This window comes from Podarcis raffonei, chromosome 16 (assembly GCF_027172205.1).
Source record: "Podarcis raffonei isolate rPodRaf1 chromosome 16, rPodRaf1.pri, whole genome shotgun sequence".
NCBI classification, from domain to species: Eukaryota; Metazoa; Chordata; class Lepidosauria; order Squamata; family Lacertidae; genus Podarcis; species Podarcis raffonei.
Window position 1 is genome coordinate 41,019,357 of NC_070617.1, and position 26,554 is coordinate 41,045,910.

Consider the following 26,554-nt stretch of genomic DNA (forward strand, 5'->3'; position numbering starts at 1 on the left):
ACCCTTGACCAACCCCCATCCCCTGAAGATTTTTCTTCATAAAACTCCAAGAAATGTTGTCAAAGGCTTTCTCCGCATCAACAAAAATTAAAACTGCTTTAGTGTTAATGTTCACTTGCAACTTCTCCAAAATATTAATAATATTCCTTGTGTTGTCAGACAAGTGTCTACCCGGGAGAAAGCCAGCTTGGTCTTTATGTATTTCTTCAACTAATACCCTTTTTAACCTATTAGCCAAAATGTCAGCAAAAATTTTATAATCCACATTCAACAGGGATATGGGTCGGTAGTTCTTAAGTTGTGTCTTTTCAGACTCACTTTTTGGTATGAGTGTAATATAAGCTTCCTTCCACGACTCAGGCGCTTTTCCCCCCTCCATAATTTCATTGCAAACCTCCTTCAGTGGTTGAATTACACAGTCTTTCAAAGTTCTGTAGTATTTTGCAGTTATTCCATCCGGTCCTGGAGACTTGCCCAATTGCATGTTCTGTATGGCACCTTCCACCTCTTGTTCTGTGATCTTGTAGTTCAGCATCAACTTATTTTCTTGAGAGATTTTCTGCAGTCCATTTGTTTTCAAAAACAGGTCTATATCAAACTCTTTCTGTGGCCCTTGTGTGTATAACTGTTTAAAATATCTGTGGAAGCAATTCCTAATTTCCACTGGATTCTGGATACTTTTCCCTTCTATCTCCAAATTGGTAATAGTGTTCAGCTTTTGTCTTTTCTTCATTTGCCAAGCTAACAATTTTCCACATTTATTAGCCGACTCGAATGTCCTTTGTCTCATCTGTTTAATTCTCCATTCTATTTCCTGATTCATCATTTTTGTGTATTGCACTTGATATAACTTTATTTCTCTCAGAATCTCTTGTGATTTGGGTTTCGCTCTCAATTTCTTTTCAGCCTCTTTAATTTTATCTAAAATTTTGTCTTTTTTCTCATTTTGAGATCTCTTCTTAATTGCATTCTGTTGAATTAGGAATCCCCTCATGACTGCTTTACTTGCGTCCCATGCTACTCTTTTTCCAGTAGTAGTATTCAAATTTATCTCAAAATAGTCTCTCAAGGTTTTTTGGGCCTTTTTTATAACCTCTTGGTCTCTAAACAAGGTGTCATTCATCCTCCATATGAAGGAACCGGTTGATGTTAATTTCATCTCCATTCTCACAGCATTATGATCGGAGCAAGTTTTAGGGCAGATTTCCACTTTTTTAACCTTAGATGCCAGTCCTCTAGTTATCCAAATTTGGTCAATTCTTGTCCATGTCATTTTGGCCTCAGAGAAGGTTCCTTCTCTAGCCAGGGGGTTCTTCACTCTCCAAATGTCAGTCAAGTCCATATTGTCAGTCATTTCAAAAAAAGTCTTCGGTAGTCTGCCATCATTTGTAACTACCTGTCTGTATGATTTGTCCATATTTGTAGATACCACCCCATTCATATCTCCCATCATAATAACATTATAATCCATATAATCCAACAATGTCTCATGCAACTTCTTAAAAAATTCAGATTTCCCCTCATTTGGTGCGTAGACTCCTATAATTAAATATTTCTCTCCTTGTGTTTGAATTTCAATTGCCAAAATTCTTCCTTGTTCATCTTTAAAAACAAATTTCGGTGATAGGCTCTCTTTTGCATAGATTACCACTCCTCTCTTTTTAACTTTATCTGATGAGATAAATTCTTGGCCCAATCTTTTATTTATCAGAAGTTTCCTGTGTAGCCCTATCACATGCGTTTCCTGTAAACAAATCAAGTCCAATTGTTCTTTTTTCAATATATGAAATATCCTTCTCCTTTTTTCCGGGGAGTTCAAACCATGAATGTTCCAGCTTAAGAGTTGCAGAGACATGATGTATATATATTATTTTCCTCCAGCTGCTCCCAGCAGTTGTTCTTCATCCGACGGTGGTATCTCAGGTCCCCAAAGTGGTGGTGGCACTCCTGGCTCTTTTCCTACCCCTTTTTGCAATTTCTCTTCGTAATTTTTGAAAAATTTCTCCTTATCTTCCACTGTTCTGATAGGCCTTGGGGGAATTCCCACCTGAATAAAATTCGGTTTCCTCTCAACAAGGCTACCAGATCTCCGTAGTTCCAATAAATATTTTGGAATGTCTTTAAAAATCTCAATCCTTGCGCCATCAATCTCAAGAGTCTTTTGATAGTGCAAATTCAATATTTTGTCCCTCTCCTCTTTCGATTGGAGGGAGATCAAACAGTCTCTCACCCTGTTCTTCCTCCCTCCTCTTCCAAGTCTGAAAGCACTTACAATCTTAAAGTCTGGCTTTTCTTCGTCTAACTCCCAGAATTCTATAAATTCCTGCATAAGAAATTCACTTAAACTTTCTTTTTCACGTTCAGGTACTGCCCTGATCCTCAGATTAGTCTGTTGCGATTTATGATCATCCAACCTTCTGCGTATTGGTGATATCTCTCCCTTTACCTCCTCTGCTATTTCCTTCGCCTCTTGAGCTGTCTTACGATTTGATGCAACTTCCTGCAGCAGTTTCTCAATAGAGTTTGTAGTTTTCTCAGTAGTATCTGTGTTAGAGTTCACTTTCTGCCCCAAGTTGTTAATACTTAAAGTATTTTGTTCAAGTTGCTTACTTACTTTTTCCAAAGTTCCAAATATTTTTTCTAATGCCGAGGCAATTGAACTTTCTTCCGAAGTCATTCCTTTGAGTCCTTGATGGCCTGGCTCTTCCTCTGTTAGACCAGAGGGCCCAGATACTGACGCTCTTCTCAGCTGCTGCTGCTGCAGTTTAGCTTTTGTCGATCTTGTTGCTCTTTCTGGCGGCTGACTTGCCATAACACCTTATCTGAGGTTCAAGGTCAGTCTCACAGTCCAAACTTTTTTATCAGTGAATTCCCAGCCTGTTGAGAGTGGAAAATGGAAAGTCCCCAGTAGCCAGTTGTAACAGTTTCATAAATCCTCTAGGGGGACACAATAACAATTAAAGTTTGTAACTATAAAGATCGGCTTTTAAGCGTCTGTTAAATTTCCCCTGGATAAATAGCCACAGTATCAGTCATAAAAACCTTCAGATTTTAAGTATCCTTCTTGCAGAGTTAACTTTCAATCAATTTGTAACAAAGTCCTTAAAAAAGTGCACAACACTGTAACAGTCCCATTAATCTGGCATTCCGATTCCAAGGATTGAGTGATGGTCTTTTCTTTTAAAACTCTTTAAAACAGCAGTAAAGTCTCTTAAAGATCTTCCCTCCCGCTTCTGAGGGGGGAATTCTTGTGCAGATGTCAGAAATAAGATCTTTTAAAGCTCACAACACAGGCTTAGCGGACACAGTCTATGCCTTTGATCTCTCTACAGAAGCGGAAGGCGGACTTCCTATTTTGCACCTTTCCGCTTCGGTCAAAATTCTTCTTAAAAAATTTCTCTATAGTCCAATCTTTACATATAACCTACTCACGGGTTGTTGTTTCATGGCCAAATTTTCAGAGGAAAAAAGGTCGGCGCTCTCCGGTAACAGCTGCGCGGCTTCACTCAGCAGAAGTAGCGATCAACCCACAGCACCGCGCCAACCCCGCTGCGAATCCGGAGCCCGTTACCGGGCTCCTTTGTCGTTCGGGGAGGGCGCTATTGGTGCCCGCCGGGTCCCAAGACCACAGGCTTCTCCTGCCTGTGGGTTTTAAAGAGGGTCCCCGCTTCGCCGCAGCGGCAGGACCCAGTTTCTGCTCAGCTGGTCCCTCAGGAACGGAGGGATTCCGCCAATACCGATGGTGCCGCCTCCGGAAGTCCCTTCTCTCCCTTAATTTTGACCCAAATGCTCTCACTTTGGCTTTGAGGTTCTAAATCTTGGATCTCTTCACAGGTATACACATCCCTGACATATAACGTCACTCCTCCTCCTTTCTTGTCTGGTCTGTTTCTCTGAAATAGATTGTATCCCTCCATTATTACATTCCAATCGTGGGACTTATCCCACCAGGTTTCAGTGATGCCTATTATGTCATATTTAGTTTGCTGTACCAAGAGCTCAAGCTCATCTTGTTTATTTCCCATGCTTTGCGCATTAGTGTACAGATATTGAAGTCCATTAATCATTCCCCCGTGTCTCTTATTTAAGGATTTTTTCCTCCCACCACTAGGTCTGCGTGCTGTTTGCTCCATTTGGTCTATGACATTTGGATGATCATCTTCATCAATTGATAGACTCCTACCTTCAGGAGCACTGTCTCCCTCCCCCACATTAGTCAGTTTAAAGCCCTCCTGATGAGGTTTCTGAGATTTTTGGCAAAAACATTCCTCCCAACCGTTGTGAGGTGCAGCCCATCGCTTGCCAGAAGTCCATCTTCAAGAAACTGCAGTCCGTGATCTAAGAATCCAAACCGTTCCTGTTTACACCATTTGCGAAGCCAGCTGTTCACTTCCACTATTTTTCCCTCTCTCCCTGGGCCACGTCGTTCAACTGGGAGGACAGATGAGATGACAATTTGTGCATTTAATTGCTTCAATTTCCTGCCCAGAGCCTCGTAGTCTCTTTTGATCTTCTGGAGGCTATTGCTTGCAGTGTCATTGGTTCCCACATGAACCAAGAGGAAGGGGTATTTGTCAGTGGGTTTTATGATTCCTTGCAGTCGTTCAGTTACATCTTGGATCTTAGCCCCGGGGAGACAGCACACTTCCCGAGACATCTTGTCAGGCCCACAGATCACTGCTTCTGTTCCCCTCAGTAGGGAATCCCCTATCACCACTACACGCCTCCTCTTAGGTCTGGTCGGGGTTCTTCCGTGAGCTGTCCGTTCCAAGGTCACCTGCACATTCCCTGAGGACTGACTTTGCTGCTCGTCTTCATATACCTGATCGACTGTAATGAGGGAGAGATCCTCAAATGGAGTCTGCTCTTCGTCTTCCATGCTAGGGGAGAGGACCTCAAAGCGATTGTGTATTTCTAATCACTATCCATGGTTAAGGTCAGCAGGGGAAGGGCAAGAGGCATTCATGTTTGTGACAGCAAAGTCACTGAGTGGAGGGAGCATGACCAAAGGCTGAGCTTTGTTTCTGTCCTCAGCAGCTGACGTGTATTTGTTTTTATGAGCTTTATCTTCTGGGATTTATCCATTCCTTTTGGTTTGTTCTGTGTTTTTGTTTCCTGTTTGCTTCTAATCCCTGGAACAGCTTGATCCATATGACTATGAAAGGATTGAAAGTCTTCTGACAATCATAGAAAAGGCTGGTGTGGAAGCAGCAGGCATCTCTCTGAATCAGGTAAGATAATGAACTAAGCCAATTGACTTAAGGAATTGCAATCTGGCTTTTAAATGGGGGATCTGTTTGATGAACTATGGATTACTCTAACCCAGTGCTGCATATATAATCCATTTTGAAGAGAACCTCTAGAATCACCTAGAAGTTTCAAGTAATGCTTGGTACCAGAAACAAGTAGTACTGCTAGTCCATTTGAAAAGTTTGTACTTTACAGGCATTATTCTTAAATAATTTGTTCAGTCGCCCTGCCTGAATCTTAATCCAGGTGTGTATATTTATCTTTTGAAAGCCAGCTCTGGAATGAGTATTTTGTTGTTGTCCCTCTAGGCCCTGAAGCTCATAAAACTCCTGAAATCCTATAAAAGAACTTCCACTCCTGGAGATCTGGAACATCAGTATGCCTTTGAACAGGCTATTCCTTTATCACCAGCTGCTCAAACCAGGCTGCCTTTCCACTTGATCTTCTTTAGAACATTGCAGTGTTTCTGGAAAATCATTTGTAAGTTTGCAAAAAATAACAAAACACCACTTTTTAAACCTTAAATGAAGAGAGATGCATTTAAAGAATTTTCCCTGCTTTCCTCAGCTGAAAAAAGCTCCCAGAACAGCTGGCAGCAATCATTAACTTAAAAGTAGCTTGCCCTCAGCCTTACAGTCTTACAAGACACAAGAGGAAAAGGGAGTAGGAAGGAATGTGGGGCAGGGAGAAGTGAACTCAAGCACTCTGTGCATGGAACATAAGAAGAGCCTCCTGGATCAGGCCGCTGGTCCATCCAGTCCAACATCCTGTTCTCACTGTGGCAAACCCACAATCAGGACCCACACACAAGATCACTCTCCCTTCTCAGAGTTTCCAGCAACTGGTATTCAGAAGCATTACTGCGTCCAAGTGGGGAGGCAGAGCATGGCCCTCCTGGCTAATGGCCACTGATAGCCTCATCCAACATGAATTTGTCTAGTCGTCTTTTCAAGCCCTCATGCTGGTGGTCCTCGTTGCCTCCTGTGGGAGCAAGTTTCATAGTTTAACTATGCACTGCATGGAAAAGTCCAGAATCTTCAAACATTCAGCTTCATTTGAACATTCACAAGTTGTAGTGTTATGAGAGAGGGAGAAAAACTTTTCTTTATCCACTTTCTCTGTGCCATGCATAATTTTATAACCTATCATGCTACTTCTTATTCTCCTTTTCTGTCAAGTCCCCAGTGCTGCAACCTTTCCTTATAGGAGAGTTGCTCCAGCCCCTTGATAATTGTGGTTGCAATTTTCTGTACTTTTTCCAAATTTTTTTTTTAAGGTGAGGCATGCAGAACTGCACACAGTATGTTTGCAAGTCTTCTTTCTGGCAGGAAAGCAAGCTCCCTGCAGCTGCTCATTCTTAGGCTGATGGTAAAGGTACATTTGCAGGTGTGGACGAGAGGATATTTGATTGACAGGATTACTCCTCCCACTGACTCAGATAGGCAGGGTTCTTTGATGTGTTCTGTCTCCCCACCCCATGCTCCCCACCCCAGGGGGTACTCAGGTACGCGGTACTGGCACTTTAGGGGGGTGGTTTAAAATGTGGCACTTCTGTAACAACTTAATGGTGAGTACCAGCACCTTTTTTCTAGAAAAAAGCACTGCACTGGCAAGCCTATGGGGCCCTGCGGAAAGTTCCCCCAACTGCAGCGGGTGCAGAATGCCGCAGCGAGACTGCTTACGGGGTCCTCGCTGCGAGATCACATTCACCCGGTGCTATACCAGCTTCACTGGCTCCTGGTGGGGTACAGGATCAGGTTTAAGGTGCTGGTTTTAACTTTTAAAGCCCTATACGGCCTAGGACCCTCGTACCTACGGGACCGCCTCTCCTGGTATGCCCCACAGAGAAACTTATGGTCTTCAAATAAAAACATCTTGAAGATCCCAGGCCACAGAGAGGTTAGGCTGGCCTCAACCAGAGCCAGGGCTTTTTCGGCTGTGGCTCCAATCTGGTGGAACGCTCTGTCACAAGAGACTAGGGCCCTGCGGGACTTGACATCTTTCCGCAGGGCCTGCAAGACGGAGCTGTTCTGCCAGGCCTTTGGTCGGGGTTCAGTCTGACTCTCTCTCCCCTTTCCTAAGAACTTGCATGAAAGTGGCCTCCCAATTTTTCTCACAGGCCCATATAAGTTCTGCACAAACAGTTGGGCCTGGTGAGCATTTAAGGTCCCCAACCCTAATCTGCGGGTTGCCATCCGATTGGATTTTATTCTGATCCTGATCTGAATTTAGGATGTATTTTAATTGATTGTCTGATTTTATGTTAATGTATTATACATTTGATGTTAGCCGCTCTGAGCCAGGCTTTGGCTGGGGAGGGCGGGATATAAATAAAAATTATTATTATTATTATTATTATTATTATACTTTTTTGAATAATTGGCATGGCTCTGTGGTGCTGTGCCATAAAAATGTTGGCGTTGAGGGGTCATCCGTAGCCCTGCCAGTTGATCTGGAGGCAAGATTACTTCTCCCCCTGGTTGGGGAGACGAAACGTGTGAAAGAGCTCAGCCTGTCTCAGTCAGTGGGAAGAGGAGTCATCCCCTCAATATCCTTGAGTCTGCGTCTCAAACCTTCTCAAAATCCATGGTAAGAGCCATTTTCTGATAGCATTTGGAAAATCATTTATGGCTTTTCTTTTTGTAGATCCAGAGCTCAGTGAGGAATCATTCCCAAAAATTCTCTTGATCTCCAAACTTTTGAAGGTAATGATGAGCATACTTTTGATCTTGTTTTAACTTGTGGAATTAGCTTGTTGCAAGATGAGATGAACGCAACACAAACTTAGGGGGCATCTTTCTAAAAGCAGATTAGGTAAATTCATGAAAGGCAGGCATATCAGCAGCTATTAAAAGTGGCTCATAATAGGTAAATGGACCCTCCATGCACAGTGGCAAATTACCTCTAAACACCAGTTGCTGGGGCAGACTTACTCCTTCCCCACAGGAGAGAGTGGCAAGGGCATTCAGGGATGCCATTCAGATGGGGTCTAAACCAATGGTATCCCCAGACACTCAAGCCAGCCCCTTTATCGGTATGGTCTGAGTTTTATTCCTTGGCTACATTAGAATATGACCAAATGGTGAGAGAGTGAGGTGGAAAGTATAGAAGTGACATATCTAGAAGATCCTTTTTTCACATCATCTCCCCAATTCAAGGTGTTTAGTATTAGTGCACTAAGCCATAAACCGATTGGAAGCCAAAGCCTGCAATTTACACTCAGTTTACTTAACACAATTGTAATCTTACGTGCATGCCTGAAAAACAAACAAGCAAATAGAAAAGAGTGGAAAAAATAGGGGGGAGACAGAAGAAAAATGTCAAAAGGGGGCAGAAGAGCAGGAAAAATTATTGGCAAGCCTATAAGCCATTGCATTCACCCCAGGAGAGTGTTTGAGTGTGGTCAGAGAGCGGGCCGAGTGAGAGCATGGAGAGCAATGGGGAGGTAGTTGGAGAGCACTTGCAGCTGGTCAGTGAGCATGGAGAAGGTGGTTGGAAAGTAAGCAGAGGTTCAGTCTGAGCATGGTCCCCAAACATAAGGCAGCTTCCTCCTCAATGGATGGGAAACCTAAACAGCAGAGACGTGTTCCCACACTGGAAGAGAAAGTGGCTGTGCTGGACTGCTTGAGGGATGGCATGTCTGCCTGCAGTGTGGCATGCAAATATGGCTGTAATGAATCCAGCATCTGTGCCATCAAGATCTCAGAGAAGGAAATGCACAGGGCTGTCGCAGCAATGAACTAGGTGTGTGACAAGGCCTTAGTCAAGACTAAGCTTGTGGTTGGAAGGTGTGAACCAGAAATATGTGCCTGTTGATGGCCAAAAGCAGGGGGCCAACTTGAATAAAACATTGGGGGGCCCAGGTAAGCCCCTCCCTGCATAATCAATCACAAGATGTGACACCCTCCCCATTTGAATGACAATGCCTATTAACTTTGGAGGGGGGCAGCCCCCTCAAATATTTTATTGGGGGGAACTGAAGGGACTCCCGCCCCTAGGAGTTGGCTGCCATGGCCAAAAGGCTTTTACCTTCTGCAGACTTGAAACCTTCCGCAGGATGCACAACCTGTGAAGGAATTCAAAGGCAGCGCTTGTTGGCTTCACAGGTTTAGCAGCCATTTCAACCTCAGATTTGTGCACATGACTGGGAAGGCTGTAATTGTGGACAGAGAGGCAGCAAAACTATTCCCTTGGCAATTAAAAGAGCTGCTTGGTTGGCATTAACCTGTGAGAGGGTCTTCTCGGTGGTCCCCTGTTTGTGGTCTACCCTCCCTGTTGTCTGCTCCCTTCTTTATAACTTTTTAGAGGAATTTTAAAATGTTCCCATTTACCCAGGCATCTGATTTCTATTCCTGGTAATCTTGTGATTGTTCTTAGATATGTTTTATTTTTGTTGTATTGTTTTAAGGCTGGTGTGTTTGCCACCCTGGACTCCTTTAGGAGGAAGGGTGGGATAGATAATTATTTTCATTATTTGTAGCCAGCATCTGCTTGTAAGAGTTTGGGAAGTATCTGCATATTTGGAGGGGGGCCCCAAGACTCGCAGTAGGTAGGTAGGTAGATAAATGGAGGAATACCAAAACAGCCAAAGGAGGACTGGGTGTGTTCAGTAGCTGTGAAATGCTAGCTGACAGGGGGAGGGAGAAGCAGAAAAGGGGACAGGGAGAATGGAATGTAGTGTTGGAAATCTGAGCAAGGGAACCCCACGCTTAAGCATATTGTTGCGCATCCCACTTGTAATACCCTTAAGTTTGTTGGATAGAAAGATCTCACACTGCCCTGTCAGTTTTTGTGCTCTTTTTTCAAGGTTTCACTGGATACCCTCTACACATCCGCAGCTAACCACCTGTTTCAAGAAAAACTGAAGCCGAAAATGCTGGAACTGGCAAGAAGAGGATATTTGCTGACATCTAACAAGGAAATTGCCAAGACCATGCAGACCATTCAGTCTTACTTGTTGTCTATAGCTAATCCAGAATGGGCTACAGCGCTCGCCTACAAGATCTTGCAAGAACTTCCAGCAGGTTAGCGGGGAGTATAGTCTTTTTAAAAGGGCATTTTGCACATCAGTTACAGTGGTACCTCGGGTTACAAACACTTCAGGTTACAGACTCTGCTAACCCGGGAGTAGTACCTGTGGAGTTTGGAACTGACAAGGTTAAAACTCCGTGGTGTCCTGTATCTGGGAGGAGCTTGACGCAGAGAAGTGCGTCACAGAGTCACAGACTTGCTTTCGCTTCTGACTGAGACGCAGCTAAAGCTCAGAGGCTGCGTGTGTGCTTTTGGAAAAAGCACGGAGAGATGTCGGAAAGTTCTGATGGTTTTATTGCTTTGTAAATAAACGCTTCTAGAGATAAGAACCGAACTGTCTCTGGACTTGATTTATCCCTCATCTCACACGGACGCAGGACCGCTGCTACTCTGCTCTCCTGCCAGGTCAGCTCCCAAGCAGAGCCACGCAGGGAAGCCTGACTGGACGCAGGATTTATTTCCCCAAAGTACCTTGGGTTAAGAACTTTGCCCCAGGACGAGAACAGAAATTGCACGCTGGCGGCAGCGGGAGGCCCCTTTAGCTAAAGTGGTACCTCAGGTTAAGAATGGTTTCAGGTTAAGAATGGACCTCCAGAACAAATTAAGTTCGTAACCAGAGGTACCACTGTACTTGAATTGATGCCCATATGGATAAAGGAAGCTGCCTTATTGTGGACCATATTAGTTGTCTAGCCTAGCATTGTTTATTCTGACAGCAGTTCTCCAGGATCCCAGGCAGATGAGGCTGTTTTGCTCTGCAAGAAGATGCTGGGGGTTGAAACTGGGACCTTCTACGTGCAAAGGAGATGGTCTTCCTCTCAGATATGCCACTTCCCAATATGCCTTCTAGTTCTGATTTATTTAGAATGTGAAATGCACTCCATATTTTCTTTAAGGCAGCCTGTTGATTATTTATGCACCAGCAGACGAGTGATTCCTACACTCCCACCTCTTCAAACCCCCACCTGTTTGCCCTTCTTAAGTGAATATTCTTTCCTGAAAGTCATGACACGCTTGCATGGCTCCAGTCCTTGCTCTTTTTGAACTGTGGGGACTCCATTGGTTGAGAATTCCTGGAGAACAGGCGAAGTCCCGGCAGACTGGAGGAGGGCAAATGTTGTCCCTATTTTCAAAAAAGGGAAAAGCAAGGACCCAAATAATTACCGCCCAGTCAGTCTGACATCAATACCAGGGAAGATTCTGGAGCAGATCATTAAGCAAACAGTCTGTGAGCACCTAGAAAAGAATGCTGTGATCACCAATAGTCAGCATGGATTTCTGAAAAATAAGTCATGTCAGACTAACCTGATCTCGTTTTTTGACAGAATTACAAGCCTGGTAGATGAAGGGAACGCAGTGGATGTAGCCTACCTTGATTTCAGCAAGGCATTTGACAAGGTGCCCCATGATATTCTTGTAAAGAAGCTGGTAAAATGCGGTCTTGACTATGCTACCACTCAGTGGATTTGTAACTGGCTGACTGACCGAACCCAAAGGGTGCTCTTCAATGGTTCCTCTTCATCCTGGAGAAGAGTGACTAGTGGGGTGCCACAGGGTTCTGTCTTGGGCCAGGTCTTATTCAACATCTCTATCAACGACACCAAACTGGGAGGGGTGGCTAACACCCCAGAGGACAGGATCACACTTCAAAACGACCTTGACAGATTAGAGAACTGGGCCAAAACAAACAAGATGAATTTTAACAGGGAGAAATGTAAAGTATTGCACTTGGGCAAAAAAAATGAGAGGCACAAATACAAGATGGGTGACACCTGGCTTGAGAGCAGTACATGTGAAAAGGATCTAGGAGTCTTGGTTGACCACAAACTTGACATGAGCCAACAGTGTGACGTGGCAGCTAAAAATGCCAATAATAATAATAATAATAAATTTTATTTATATCCAGCCCTCCCCAGCCGAAGCTGGGCTCAGGGCGGCTAACAACAATCAAAATAATCCAACATTCTAAAAACATTCATTATAAAATTAATTAAAATCAAATTAAAATCAAATTGATGGCAACCATTAAGCAAAATTCTGTGCAGATTGCCAGAGGAGGGGGTCAGGCTGCGCCCTGACCGAAGGCCTGGTGGAACAGCTCTGTCTTGCAGGCCCTGCGGAAAGATGTCAGGTCCCGCAGGGCCCCAGTCTCTTGTGACAGAGCGTTCCACCAGATTGGAGCCGTGGCCGAGAAAGCCCTGGCTCTAGTTGAGGCCAGCCTAACCTCTCTGTGGCCTGGGATCTTCAGGATGTTTTTATTTGCAGACTGTAAATTTCTCTGTGGGACATACCAGGAGAGGCGGTCCCGTAGGTACGAGGGTCCTAGGCCGTATAGGGCTTTAAAGGTTAAAACCAGCACCTTAAACCTGATCTTGTACTCCACCGGGAGCCAGTGCAGCTGGTATAGCACCGGATGAATATGATCTCACAGGGAAGACCCCATAAGGAGTCTCGCCGCGGCATTCTGCACCCGCTGGAGTTTCTGGGTCAGTCTCAAGGGCAGCCCCACATAGAGCGAGTTACAATAATCCAGTCTGGAGGTGACCGTCGCGTGGATCACAGTGGCTAGGTCAGAGCGAGAGAGATAAGGAGCCAACTGCTTAGCTTGGCGGAGATGAAAAAATGCCGCCTTTGTTATAGCTGTAATCTGCGCCTCCATAGAGAGGGAGGTATCGAAGATTACCCCCAAACTCTTAACGGACGATGCTGGCACTAATTGCACCCCCGCAAGAGATGGGAGTTGCCCCCTCAATCCCATATCGCTCCGTCCCAGCCAGAGGACCTCTGTCTTCGAAGGATTTAACTTCAACCGGCTCCCACGTAACCATCCAGCCACAGCTTCCAGACATCTGGTCAGTGTGTCTGGGGCCGAGTCAGGATGGCCATCCATCAACAGATAGAGTTGGGTGTCATCGGCATACTGATGGCAACCCAGCCCAAAACTCCGGACAAGCTGTGCGAGGGGGCGCATAAAGATGTTAAAAAGCATTGGGGAGAGAATCGCACCCTGAGGCACTGCACACACCAAGGAGTGGCACGATGACAATTCCCCCCCAAGCGCCACCCTCTGTCCCTGACCAGAGAGAAACGAGCGCAGCCATTGAAGGACTGTGCCCTGGATCCCCACGTCGGCAAGGCGGTGGTCCAGGAGTTCGTGATCGACCATGTCGAAGGCTGCTGACAGGTCTAGAAGAATCAGCAGCTCCGACCCGCCTCGATCCAGCTGACTGCGGAGATCATCTGTTAGGGCGACCAGAGCCGTCTCGGTCCCATGACCAGCGCGGAAGCCGGACTGGAATGGATCGAGAGCCGATGTTTCATCCAGAAACCTACCAAGCTGTTCAGCAACCGCTCTCTCAGTCACCTTACCCAGGAATGGAAGATTCGAAACCGGGCGGTAATTGGATAGATCTAAGGGATCTAATGATGTTTTCTTTAAGAGCGGACGCACCACTGCCTCCTTCAGTTCCCCTGGGAATATCCTGGTGCCAAGGGACAAATTGATGATATCACCCAGGGGGGCCCGCACCTCGTCTGGACACGCTGTAATCAGCCAAGACGGGCACGGGTCAAGAGGACAGGTGGTGGGCTTTCCAGCTTGGAGAAGTCTGTCCACATCGGCTGGGGATATCTGGTCAAAGTGGTCCAATACTGGCCGATGGCGCTAACCGGGAAGTCCTGAAGCAAAGTTCTTAACCCGAGGTAATATTTCTGGGCTAGCGGAGTCTGTAACCTAAAGCGTATGTAACCTGAGGTACCACTATACAACTGTTGCAATGGATTCTTTGTTGCACAACGTTAAAACTCTCCCATCCACTTGAGCAAAAGCCTTTGCACTATTGGACAGAGAACAGGTCTTATACAGGAATATGGTGGAGCAGGCCAGGCCTCTTGTCTTGATTGACTCCTTTATCTCCTGGTCCCTTGTTACTTTCCAATTCCAGAGTTAAGCTTTGTCATTGCAACCAGACTTTCTGGTGAATGCCAGCTCAAATAGTTTTGAGATCTAAGCAGGGAGGAAGGGGAAAGTGACTGAGAGAGTGCTTTAATGTCTTCTTTCTTTTCTTTTTTCCCTTCAGGATCCACCAAGGCCCAGACTTTGAAATTCTGTTGCAGTTTAGCTGAAACGTGGCTGAAGAATACAAATGTGACGGTATTAACTCTTGCACCACAAGCCTGTTATCAATATTTAGAGAACAAGTTTGAATTACACACATGTGCGTGTATAAGTAAAATAACATGCCATTTCTCAGATTCTGCTCCACTGGTGAGACCAGGAAACAGAACCAGGGGCTGTGGCTATGCAGATAAGAGGAGGCTTGATTCCAAGTGGTTGGGATCACTGGAGACAGGGAGTGAACTTTACTTTCTCTTCCCATTTGTTCCTATGGTCAGAAGTCGAGTACGGTACTGGTGGGTATTGGTGCCATAGGGCACTTCATTACTGACACTGAGTTGCCTTATCCACACTGACAGGGACTTTGTAGAGATGTACAGTCTGTCTTCCAGCAGAGTATGCACATGTCTCTTCACACAAATGCCGCCTTTCATAATGACAGACAGTATGCTAGCTTTTTGGTTTGTTTGGTTGCTTTTTCCCCCTTACAAAGCACATAAAGCTATGTGCTGTACAACCATTTTTTAAGTGTTATATTTTATTAAAATCTTTAATAAAAGTGATATTAAAACAAAACATTTAGAACATTTAGAAAGAACCCCACAGAGCAGCCCACACCCACAGATGTGATACAAAGGAAAAAGGTACCTGGAGGGGAAAGAGAGATGGAGAAAGTTCCAGGAGAAGAGAAGCCATGGAGTATTTTGGCCCAGCTGAGGCAGTGAAGTGGGGTTGTGCCTTCTTGCCTCTGCAGCATTCAGGGAGTTCAGGAAGAGAAGGACATATGTAATAACCTGAAATAAGCTGTCACAGTAAGATGCAAGCTTTGCATGCAGCAGTTGAACTTACAGGTTTTACTGGCAATCCATTCTTATTAGCTTATTGTTTTCCTTTTTCCATTTGTTTGTTGATGCAGCCTGTTAGCTCTGCTTGTAAATGAAATGTTTTGTCTTCCGATAAAGGATGACTCTCGTGAAAAGGCCCGAGTGCATCTGAAGAAGCTGCAGATGCAACGCCAGAGATCTGCTACTGAGGCTGTACTTGCAGAGCACAAGCTGCACTCTGAGAGCCATCAGAAGCTCATTGGAAAACCTGCAAATCTGGTTGTTTTGCTTTATCAGCACAGCAGCATATCCGAAAGATTTCAGAATCCATCTGGCAGAAATTACCCAGGTTAGGTCACACCTCTCTTGCCTTCTGTGAGAGCCCGCGTCTGCCTGGGACCCTTATAAAAGCAGCGCTCCTGCGGACCAGACACTGCTGTTCCCGCTCTGCTACCAAAAAAGGCTAGAGGCAACACAAGGATTCTCTCTTTGCACACCTTTCTTCACAGTTAATTGGCTTGACTAAGGTCCTTTGTCAGAAAGGTGGCCTGTTAATATTTTCATTAATAAATGAAACAATAGTGTTTTGTTTGTAGCCCCCCCCCCCGACTAAAGCTTTTACTACTGGCTCCCTGACAAACTAGTGGTACCTGGGCAGAGCAATGGCTTAAAAACTGTGCCTGGAAACTTGACTTTCCCCCCCTCTTATTAAATTTCTATACTGCCCTTCATCAGAGGATCACAGGGCAGTTTACAATATAAAAACACAACAATACGTAACAGTAACAAACAAAAACAATAACTGCCCCCACCCAGTTTAAAAGGCCATAGACTGTTAAATCAGCCAAAGGCCTGGGAGAAGTCCTCAGCATCTTATCAGGCAAAGCAGCTTCCTTGAAATATGGCTTGCCTGCAACTGCCAATTATCCTCTGTGATGCCTGTCCACAGGAAAGTGTAAGACGCATTCTCATTTATGTTGGGCACTGGTGCCTTCTGAACAGTGTGTATACAAGCTGGAATGAGGATTTTGCCATAAAAATACTGTGTCTCTCTCTGTGTAGATATCCATGCAATGGCTAAAGAAATAGCTGAAATTAACAACTTGGATATGGAGAAAATACGGAATATGCTATTAGAAAAATGGCTATGTCCAAGTGTGCCACCAACAGATGTAAGTGTGCCCTTTAGAAAGAGGAATCAGTCATATTGTATCTCCTGTATTGGTAGCAATCTTCTTAAAGTGCATAGTGCATGTTCCCCTTGTCTGTATAACGAAGCCTAAGAGGACATGATAACTTCCTCCCAAGTTTCCCAGTGCTTCCACTTGGTTGATCAGTTCCTCTCTCTTGGTGAGGACCAGATCTAAGATAGATGACCCCCCTGTAGCTTCTACCACCTTCTTTTTCTCTAAACTAAAAGCCCCCAGATGCTTTAGCCTTTCCTCACAGAGAAGTATGAATGGTGCCCGGATCAGTGTGAATGCCATTTTTTGCATTTTTTCCTAGTTTTTAATTATCTTTTTTAAAAAATTTAAAAATCAGTTGATATGTTCACACCAACACCCTTGGAAAGGGCTCAGTCTTACAAATTACTTGTTGTATTACTGGACCAATGAGGTGGAGAGATGGGGACAAGGGGCACACACTGCAACTAGATTCTTAGAAACTGCCTAGATCTCATAAAATCATAGAATCTTAAAGTTGGGAGGGACCCAAAGGTCATCTAGTCCAACCCCCCGCAGTGTAGAAATCTTAGCTAAAGCATCCATGACAGATGGACAGTATTCCAGGTGTGGTCTGACCAAGGCAGAATACAGTGGGACTATTACTTCCCTTGATCTGGACACTATACTTCTGTTAATGCAGCCTAGAATAGCGCTAGCTTTACCCCCTGCTGCATCACACTGTTGACTCATATTAAGCTTGTGGTCCACCCAGACCCCTAGATCCTCTTCACATGTACTGCTAGTAAGCCAGGTGTCCCCCATCTTATATTTGTGCATCTGGTTCTTCCTGCCAGAGTGCAGAACCTTACATTTGTCCCTATTGAAATTCATTTTGTTAGCTTGGACACAGTTCTCCAATCTGTTAAGGTCATTTTGAATTCTGATTCTGTCTTCTGCAGCATTAGCTACCCCTCTGTTTGGTGTCAAACAAATTTGATAAGCACCCCCTCCGTTCCATCATTCAAGACATTTATAAAGATGTTGAACAACAATGGGCACAGGAGTTTATTTGTTTAAAAGTTTTATAAATCTCCTTTTAGGATACCTATCCTCACCTGGCAGCTTCCATACAGTATTAAAATACAGAAACCCAAATATTACAAAATCCTTAAACCATATTCAAAAGAAAACCAGAAACCAGCACAATAGCATTTAAGAGCCAACCTAGCAGTTCAAAAGCACGTCAAAGTGCAAGTAGATCAATAGGTACCGCTCCGGTGGGAAGGTAAACGGCGTTTCCGTGCGCTGCTCTGGTTCACCAGAAGCGGCTTAGTCATGCTGGCCACATGACCCGGAAACTGTACGCCGGCTCCCTCGGTCAATAAAGCGAGATGAGCGCTGCAACCCCAGAGTCGGCCACGACTGGACCTAATGGTCAGGGTCCCTTTACCTTTAAGCTTTAAAAACCACATAGTCAATTATATGCAGCTGCAAACCCTTAGAGTAAACTGCCCAGGTGTGGTCATGATGTCTTTGAGCTATGGAAAATGCAAGACATTTGGATTGGAATACTCCTGAGTAACTGTACACACTTTCCAGGACTATTTGGAAGTTTCCTCTTTCTTTGCTGGAAAGAGCCATAGCTCAGTGGTAGAGTGGCTGCTTTGTAAGCAGAGGTTCTAGGTAGGCCTGGGAAAGACTTTATTCTTGAAAGCCTGGCAAGCAGCAGCCAGACAGTCTAGACAAGACCAGGGGTCTGACTCAGGAAACATAGAAAGTCACCTTTGACTATGTTCCTATTGAGGATTAGGAATGTCAAGATTTGGGATTCTCTGTTCTTATATCAGCTCCAGATTTCTGTGTGTTCAGGAGAGTAATCTGCAAATCACAACCCAGTCGTAGCCGTGCCAATTTCTAGTTTTAACACAACACAGTCAGTTGGGGAATAATCTGCATCTGCAAGTGTAAATGTATGTTTGGGGTGGGATATACTCAGCTCAAATGCACACAGCATTTGGAAGTTGCCAGAAAGGCAGAGCCCCAGTTAAAATGCAGCAAAATATCTTACCTGCTAAGCAGGTTCTCTTCCCCACCCCCATGGTACATTAAACTATTGGGCTTTGGCCTGACCGAACATCTCAGTCTTGTCACTGAAAGCTAGTTTTCCAAAACCACCCTCTTCTACTTTCCATTTACTTTCCCATATCTTTTTATTTATTTTTTTAAATAATATTTATTAAAGATTTTTTAAAATTATAAAAAAAGAAAAAAAAAGACAAAATAGAAAGAAAAAATACATCCATCCTTCTCAAATTTTCAACTTTCATTACCTTCTTTCTTTGACCTCCTCCTCCTCCCCTTTCTTGTATCCTGGTTAATAATTATCACAGCAAATCCTTTCCATAGTTCATAATATTTTGTCCTTACATTACCTTAATCTATTTTCATCTTGTCTTATAGCAAACCTTAAAACTTAAAACTTAAATCTTATTTTTACCAACTTCTCATAACCATATCATTAACCCATATCTTTTTAAAAGGTTTTTGAAAATATCCAAGATGAAGACTTTAAGAGGTAGGACTTTGTTCTGATGCAACCCTCTGGTTGGTTGGTTGGTTGGTTGGTTGGTTGGTTGGTTGGTTCATTCTACCTTGGGCTTCAGGCTTGGGGGAGCCCTTGGGGAATATATCCTAATGTGAGTAGGGGCTTGCAAGGAAGTGTAACCCCCACTCACTGGACCTCTTCTTCTGTGCCCAATCTGCACAACTTCCCAGAGGGAGTTGCTGCTATGTCTCCCTCACTCTTGCCTGTTGGAGGGGGCAGGTGAACAGGTAGCAACAGCAAGGAAATGGATCTGCAGGACCAGGAGGCCTCAGAGGTTGGGGGTGGGCCCTCTGTAGTGCTGTGGGCTTCAGCAAGCACCCCTGGCACTGACTACAGGTTTCCTTTAAAGACTTGTTCTTCAGTAAGTTATTGATTTCATCATACACGATGGAATTAAAATGTCAGCTTTACACACAGTAAAACAAACCACTTTAGTGCCATCTGGAGTTGCCATTAATTTTTTTATTTTTTTCCAGAGTTCTCTATCTCTTACAGCATGGCCCAGTGGATAACCACTTGAGAATCCTTTATGAATGTACAGTATCCACAACTTCAGTAAGCTATTTGTGTGTGTATTATAGATGCAGTGACTGGACATTTTATGCTGCGCAAATTCTCTTACTTCAGAACTAATTGAATGGGGGGGGCACTGGAGTCCCAAGTCTGAGCTAGAATTTGAACACAGAGGCCGGGATCCAAAGAGCTGCTGTTACAGAACCTACTACCCCTAGTCATAACACTTACCTGCTCTTGAAACCTTCAAAAAAGGTTTGCCATGCAGCATGGCAGGCTGTTGTTTGAGAAACATAAGCCCTAAATCCCTTTCAGTGCAAGGAATTAAAACTATTCTTGGCCCATAACTACTGGATTCTAGCTCTGAAATATATCTTCAGCTAGAGCATCAGAAGAGACTGCCAGATCAAGCCAATGGCCCATCAAGCCTAGCAACCTGTTCTCAAATTGGCCAAGCAGATTCCTGTGGGAAACCTGCAAGCAGAACCTGAACACAAGAGCACTCGCCTCCAGTAACTTGCAAAGAAAGAATATAGACTGCTGCCTTTTACCTGGTCATACTCAGCTCTGTCTGGCAGGAGCTTTTTGGGGACTGAGCCCAGGACCTTAAGTTTACAAAGCCAAGGATGGGGAATCCAGCCCTTCAGCTCACATCACCCCTGACCGTTGGCAGGGCTGACTGGGGCAAATAGAAGTTGGAGTTCAACAGCAGCTGGAAGACCAAATTGCTCCTATCCTTTTACTAAGCTGTGGTCTGGTGCGAAAAACAAATGCTGCTGGCTCCATAACTTTGCAAATTTATCAATCCCTAAGTTGTTTTGTTTCAATTATTTTATTTATTTTTGAAAATTTTAATGCTGTTAGCTTTGGGAGTGAACACTGACAGTGTATGAAAGACAATTTAAAACAATTTCACAAAATAACATACAAGTGTAGACATTATTTTGATGGTTTTAAACTAGCTGCAGCAGCAACTGAAGGTGGTAGAGTAGGTTGAATGAATGTAATTTCTAAAAGCACAATGGAGATAAATGGGCATCCTTCAGAAGATCATTTCAGGGCCATGGCAGAAAAGGTCCTGCATCCTGTAGCTGGCAGCCTGGCCTCTCTAAATCTTGGAACTTGAAGCAAGTCCTCGTCTGCTGTGTAATTTGGGGGAGGCATACATGGGCAAAGGCCTCAGTTGGCACCTTGAATTGAACTCTGTTGGTAGGCAAGTTGCTGGATAGGTCAATGCCAGTTTGGGTCTGTGAATCAGGAGCTGGGGCGCTCTAGCCCACTTGGTATCCTAAACTGTCTTCAGTGGCATCAATGTGGCAGTTTACTTCAACTGTAATATCCTCTCATTCAGTGAGCAGGTTCTTGCAGGGCTAGTTTCAGCAATATTTTCACTCGGCAGCTGTCCTTTGGAAGAATGGAACTTTTTGCAAATAGTCAGGAATAGCATCTCCTTCCACCCCCAGCACCATTATATAAAAAAGCCAAATAAACTGGGGGATAGATACTGTATAGTTTATTAATAGTTTAGTGCTTTAAAAATAATAATTCTGTATTATTTTCACCCCTCCCTATTTTAGCCTATTGGAGTAAACAAGTTGACCTTTGCTCACAGAAGCCGGGCTCTCAAGTGTCTGCTCTGCCTGGCGGACCCTTGTGCTGTTGAGACCCTCTTCAAAAAGCCCCTAGAGGAAGTGAGGTAAGCAGAGTCTTGTTTTCCTTCAGACATACAAAATGCCAACCAGTGATGAAGTTTCATTCAATTTCCCCAAACACCTTGTTGGCTCCCATCCACAGCATGTGCAGCGCTGACAGTGCTGCAGACATGAAAGCCTCCCCCACCCTTCTCCCAAGGAATTCAAGGTGGAATATGTTGTGAGATGGCAGGCAGATCAATCACCCAAGGCTGAGCAGGAATTTAAACCAGAGCCACCACATCACACTGGCAGATTTAAGAAGCTAAGATCCAGTCAGTGCATGGACAAAAGCCGGGTCCTGAATTCCATGCAACAACTCAGTGAAATTTTAGCATTTGAAAAAGGGCCCTGCATGCACAGTTTTGGATCAGGGAAGGAAAACACACCGTTCCTCATCTAGCTCAGTTTGGCTGCACAGACTGTTTGCACACAGCTGTCTTTATTAGAAGTTTGTAGCATTTTGGTTTCCCTGTTGTGAACCTCTACAATAAAGCACATTTCTTTTTAATAGGAATTTCCTGAAATGCTTAATTTTCCTTGCTCAGTTTGAAATTCTGAATATCCCATACACCTACTCAACGTTTCATAGCACTCCCAAGGAAGGAATGATCAAAGGCTTGTGGAAGAACCATAGCCACGAACCCATGGTAATATGGCAGGGGGTTGGAGATTGGAGGGGACAAAACACACATCTTTTTCCTCATGTTGTATCTTTTTTAATGCACAGCGGTATTCAGGACATTATCAGGTACACAGAGAAGAGTAAGAAGTGTTTAACTCCTACGTTACTGATGAACAGCAAAAGTTTTCTCTGTTTTGGAATGATTCACAGTAACATGGTGTTCAATAAAAAATAAAATAATTTACTCATTGGTTTCAGGCAGTGAAACTTGTGGCAGAGCTTAGCTTGGAATATAAAGTGCATGATCCTTTACTCTGGAATGGTTTGCTTCAGAAGCTAATTACTTTCAACAAGGTAAGACTTCTTTGGAGAGGGAAAGGTCCCTCTATGTTTTGGTGTCCTGCGAGAAAAGCTTCCTAGTGCTAGTGCAGTTAGTTAAATTTTATAGATTCAGGTACGTAGCCGTGTGTCAGGACTGGTCATTGTCCTCTTCAGATCACCACACAAACGCTTCTTGTTTTTTTATAACTTTTTATTGTTAACAAAACAATCTTATAAACGGTTCTTAACTATTCTTTCTCCGTGACCAGCCACTCTCAAAATGGCGAAGGTGCCCTTCCCTTCGCTTTCCCGCTCTTTTTCCTCCCCTCCTGGCTAGAGCTGGCCTGTATCTCCCCTCCTCCAAATCTGAGCTAGAACTGAACCCTTGCCTTTCCTGGGAACATCCTGTCCCTCCCTGTTGTTCGCTTCTATTAGATTCACTGCTCTCCTCCCCCCCTTGGGGAATGCTTTCTCCCTCTGAGAAACTGGAAACTTCTAACTCTTCCCTGACACCATGTTGGTCTGACACAGTTGAAATATATATATATATATTGTCCAGTAGCACCTTAGAGACCAACTAAGTTTGTTCTTGGTATAAGCTTTTGTGTGCATGCACACAAAGTAGTATCTGAAGTATCTGAAGTAGTGTGCATGCACATGAAAGCTTATTCCAAGAACAAACTTAGTTGGTCTCTAAGGTGCTACTGGACAATTTTTTTTATTTTTTTTATTTTCAGAAGGGGCTGTCTTCATCATTTAATTAACCAACTCAGGATGTGGTGATGGTCACCAAATTGGGATGGCTTTGCAAGAGGATTAGACAGATTAACAGAGGATGAGGCTCCCATTAGCTGCTAATCATGATGGCTGTGTGCTGCCTCCAGAATCAGCAGCTGTGTGGCTCTCAATAACTCTTGCCAAAGCACCTGAGTTGGGAGAGGCCTGTTGTGCTTGTGTTCCACCTGTGGGCATCCCAGCACCATCTGGTCGGAATTGATGTTGATGTTTTATGTTATAAGACACCTTGTATGTATTAGGAAAGGTGGGATAATTTAAAAAACAATAATGATAAAAACAAATCTATTCACTATTCATCCTTTTTTCTATTTAGGTTATTCTCATTTGCCTCATTTCATTTCTCATTTGGTTATTTGTCTCATTCTCAGACCAATTAATGGGGGAAGATTGCATTGGGGGACGTCTTGAATTCCATGTCAATGTTTGTTTATTAACTTTTGGGTTTTCATAGACAAGCTGGAAAACTCAAAGGTGCATGTTATCCTCTATTGTCTGACAAAGATGGGAGAGAATTAAACAACACCATGCCCTCCATTACAGTTGCATCTTAACAGTATCCTCTTGCTGTGCTTATACAATCCTTGAAAATGCCTTGTGTATTTCAGGTTCATTATCTGAAGAAGGTTTTGACAGAGGTTACTGGGATCTATTCCTTATGGCAGGTGCGTGAATTCTCACTCCCTCTCAAGCTGGAATATTTGCCCAACTTTAAAAAGAAATGTGTGTAGTAATTTGTTTATTTGCAGACAATTTAATATTTAATTTAATATTAAAAGGTCATTGATGTTACCGATTGCCTCCAAAGCACTGAGTGCCTTTCTACCAGCTGTGGCCCGGCCTGGACAGGAGGAGCCTGGTTGGCCTTGGTAATCTATGTACCTAGACTATATGTGGGGTTGCCTTTTTAAAACTCTTCAGAAATTGCAGTTAGTCCAAAATGCAGCTCCAAAGTTGTTCCAGTTAGGAGTTAAGATCACATTGCACTTAATGGTTTACCCACTAAAATGACTCCAAGTTCAATTTCAGGTTCAATTCAATGTCCTCATTTTTAAGGTGTAAAATATTTCATTACTGGGACTGTAGTACCTGAAGGGCCACTTTTCTCCACATGTGCCCCCCTAGACTCTTCAGACCTTCAGCAGAGGCCCTGCCTGAATGCCCTTGCCCTCGGAGGTGCAGCAAAGAGCCCGACTTGGCAGTGGCAGCATAACTGGGTTGCACTTTGCAGGGAGACTTATTGGGCAGTTAACTCGAAATAATTTGTGCACAAGGCAAAAATACTTTAATTCCCCCCCAAGCTTTTTAATCCACTCTTCATTGCTTTCCTGCAGCTTGATGTTTATTTTTTTATTTCACTGACTGCAGATGGGGTCCCCTGCCCACTGCTGCTAATCAGGGCACATTCATGGCGCCCTGTGAGCCTAGTACCGCTTTGTGAGACTTGCAAAAATGGCACTGGGCTTGCGGGGCGCTGTGAGCTGTTGTGTCCCTCTCAGCTCCCCTCCAGCTTGAGGGTGCTGAGAAGGGTGCAACAGCTTACAACGTGGCAAGGCACCGTGATGCGCCCCTCCGCCAAACCATGCCCAGGCCAACGGCCCCTCAGCCCCACCCACCCCATGCTACACCGCTGAGTGGTGGCAGGTGACTCCCTACTTAAGGGGACAGAGCCGCAGTGGGTGGATGTCCCAGGAGGTGTGCTGTCTTCCAGGTGCAAAGATTTACTATGTAACAGAGGTTGCCATGTCTTATAAAACCCATTGACCACAACCCCTTCCTTCTGATTCATGTGGGTACAAACAATACTGACACACACAGCCTTTAATGTATAGAAAAGGACTCTGAGAATCTGAGCAGGACGTTGAAGGACCTTGGGGCATAGGTGGTTTTTTCATCACTCTTTCCTGTTGAAGGTCATGGCCCAGCAACAGAGAGGAAAACACTGGAAGTAAACCACTGGCTGCACAGTGGTTTTTGTTAGGGAAGATTTGACTTCTTTGACTGTGGTCTCCACTTCCTTGAGAAAGGACTTCTGGCAAGAGTTGGGTTGCACATCACAGCAGTTGGCAAGAATGTTTGCTAAGAGTCTCACAAATCTGATCAGGAGAGCGTTAACCTATATTCTTGACAGGATCCACTAACCAATAAGTAGGGCATTCTCTCAGGCATTTGAAGATTTGTTTTAACTTTCCGCAGATTCCAAACTTCATCCTAGCTTGGCAGAATGTCATCCTGGTGCCGTGCCTTTCAGGTTAGCTCTGTTTCTTTGCTCTTGAATCATGCCACCAAATCATCACTCGATGCTTTTGTGCATTTTAGGTAGAGCAAGTAAAGTGAAGGAAAAGCCATCAAAATTTGGAGGGTGGGTGTGGAATTCAGCATCTTGGTAACCTCAGGTTTCCAACAAAAGGATTCTAGCCTGTTTGGTAGCAAAAGGAGAGCCTTCAAAGCGTGTGCAAAATAACTGATGAAATCTCAGGCACCAGAAAGTGGGTCAGTGGGATTCCCAGCAACCATGGGGAGGGGCTCATAGAAACATAGAACTGTAGAGTTGGAAGGGGCCCCTGCAGTGCAGGATTCACAACTGAAGCATCCATATAGAATCAATAGTTCAGTGCATTTCTCCTTGACCAACAAAAGCAGAATATGGCTGTAGTCTTATATACATTCCTAGGCAAGTCCTACTAAACTTAAGTTTTACTCCTGAATAAACATGCATTGCAAATCATGTGCATTCTTAACTTACAGAGAAGTTTTTTAAATGTACAATTTGGATTGGAATGAGTGGGCAGCAGAATAGGACAAAGTGTTTATTCATGCAGTGCATAATGAATGTATGGTATTAAAAAGCCACAGGATGTGCTCATGCTCACTGGCTTATAGGGGAACCAGACAAAATCATGGAGGAGAGGCCTGCCCAAAGGAGAAGTGATAGATCCTTGTTCAAAGGCAGTATGTCTCTGAATTCTAGTTGCTGGGGAGCAACAATTGGGGAGGGCTGTTGTTGGCTTTCCTGGAGGCATCTGATTGGCTACTGGAGGAAGGAATATTGGCTCTTGGTCTGACCCAGCAGAATGTTTCTTAATTTCTTATAGTACATAATTTTTAATTCACATTTGCATATCCCCCACCCCCAATTTAGCCTTATTCACTTATTTGATCTTCTGTTCTTGCTTAAATACTATGTGGTATCTGGCCACCCTACTACAATAGTCACACATTACAAAGATCACTAGTTTGCTATACTGTGTATAGAGAGATTTATTTATTTGGAGCATTTGTATCTCGCTCTTCAGCCAACAAGACGACTTCTATACCATCAAAGCAAGATGGTCTACCCACAGGCAAAGGGGCAGGGAGGGAAGAGGAATATCAAATCTCAGTCACAAATCTTTAAACAGTTGTTCCTATATAGACCAGCTGGCACAGTTCAGGGGCAGGAGGTGCCTGAAGGAGCTGGGCCTCCAGCAAAGCTCTCCCACTGATGGCTGCCCCAGATGACAGTTGTGGGGAGAGGAGGCCTGATGGAGCTGACCTGTCACAGCAGAGCCAGGGGAGGGAGCTCTGCTTCACAGCTCTCACAGAGGTAGTTTGGATACTGTGAGCTCATCTGCAG

General features: G+C 44.2%; 1 protein-coding gene across 10 annotated transcripts in view; it reads left to right on the plus strand.

Moving 5' to 3' along the window:
• KNTC1 (kinetochore associated 1) overlaps nucleotides 1-26,554 on the plus strand; it is a 90,830-nt gene that overhangs the window by 58,739 nt on the left and 5,537 nt on the right. For 9 of the 10 annotated variants that reach the window (XR_008328099.1, XM_053369985.1, XM_053369982.1 and 6 more), the window contains 14 exons: nucleotides 5,142-5,231; nucleotides 5,559-5,730; nucleotides 7,897-7,955; nucleotides 10,058-10,274; nucleotides 14,361-14,434; nucleotides 15,361-15,571; nucleotides 16,285-16,394; nucleotides 18,929-18,963; nucleotides 19,470-19,548; nucleotides 21,084-21,202; nucleotides 21,712-21,847; nucleotides 22,081-22,176; nucleotides 23,547-23,603; nucleotides 25,135-25,189. Coding sequence is in view for 9 of the 10 variants with exons in the window: in XM_053369985.1 (XP_053225960.1) it covers nucleotides 5,142-5,231; nucleotides 5,559-5,730; nucleotides 7,897-7,955; nucleotides 10,058-10,274; nucleotides 14,361-14,434; nucleotides 15,361-15,571; nucleotides 16,285-16,394; nucleotides 18,929-18,963; nucleotides 19,470-19,548; nucleotides 21,084-21,202; nucleotides 21,712-21,847; nucleotides 22,081-22,176; nucleotides 23,547-23,603; nucleotides 25,135-25,189 (1,510 nt within the window). In the remaining variant the exon portion in view is untranslated. Of the gene's footprint in view, nucleotides 1-5,141; nucleotides 5,232-5,558; nucleotides 5,731-7,896; nucleotides 7,956-10,057; nucleotides 10,275-14,360; nucleotides 14,435-15,360; nucleotides 15,572-16,284; nucleotides 16,395-18,928; nucleotides 18,964-19,469; nucleotides 19,549-21,083; nucleotides 21,203-21,711; nucleotides 21,848-22,080; nucleotides 22,179-23,546; nucleotides 23,604-25,134; nucleotides 25,190-26,554 lie in introns of those variants that run through there. The other variant, XM_053369988.1, reaches the window with a different exon arrangement.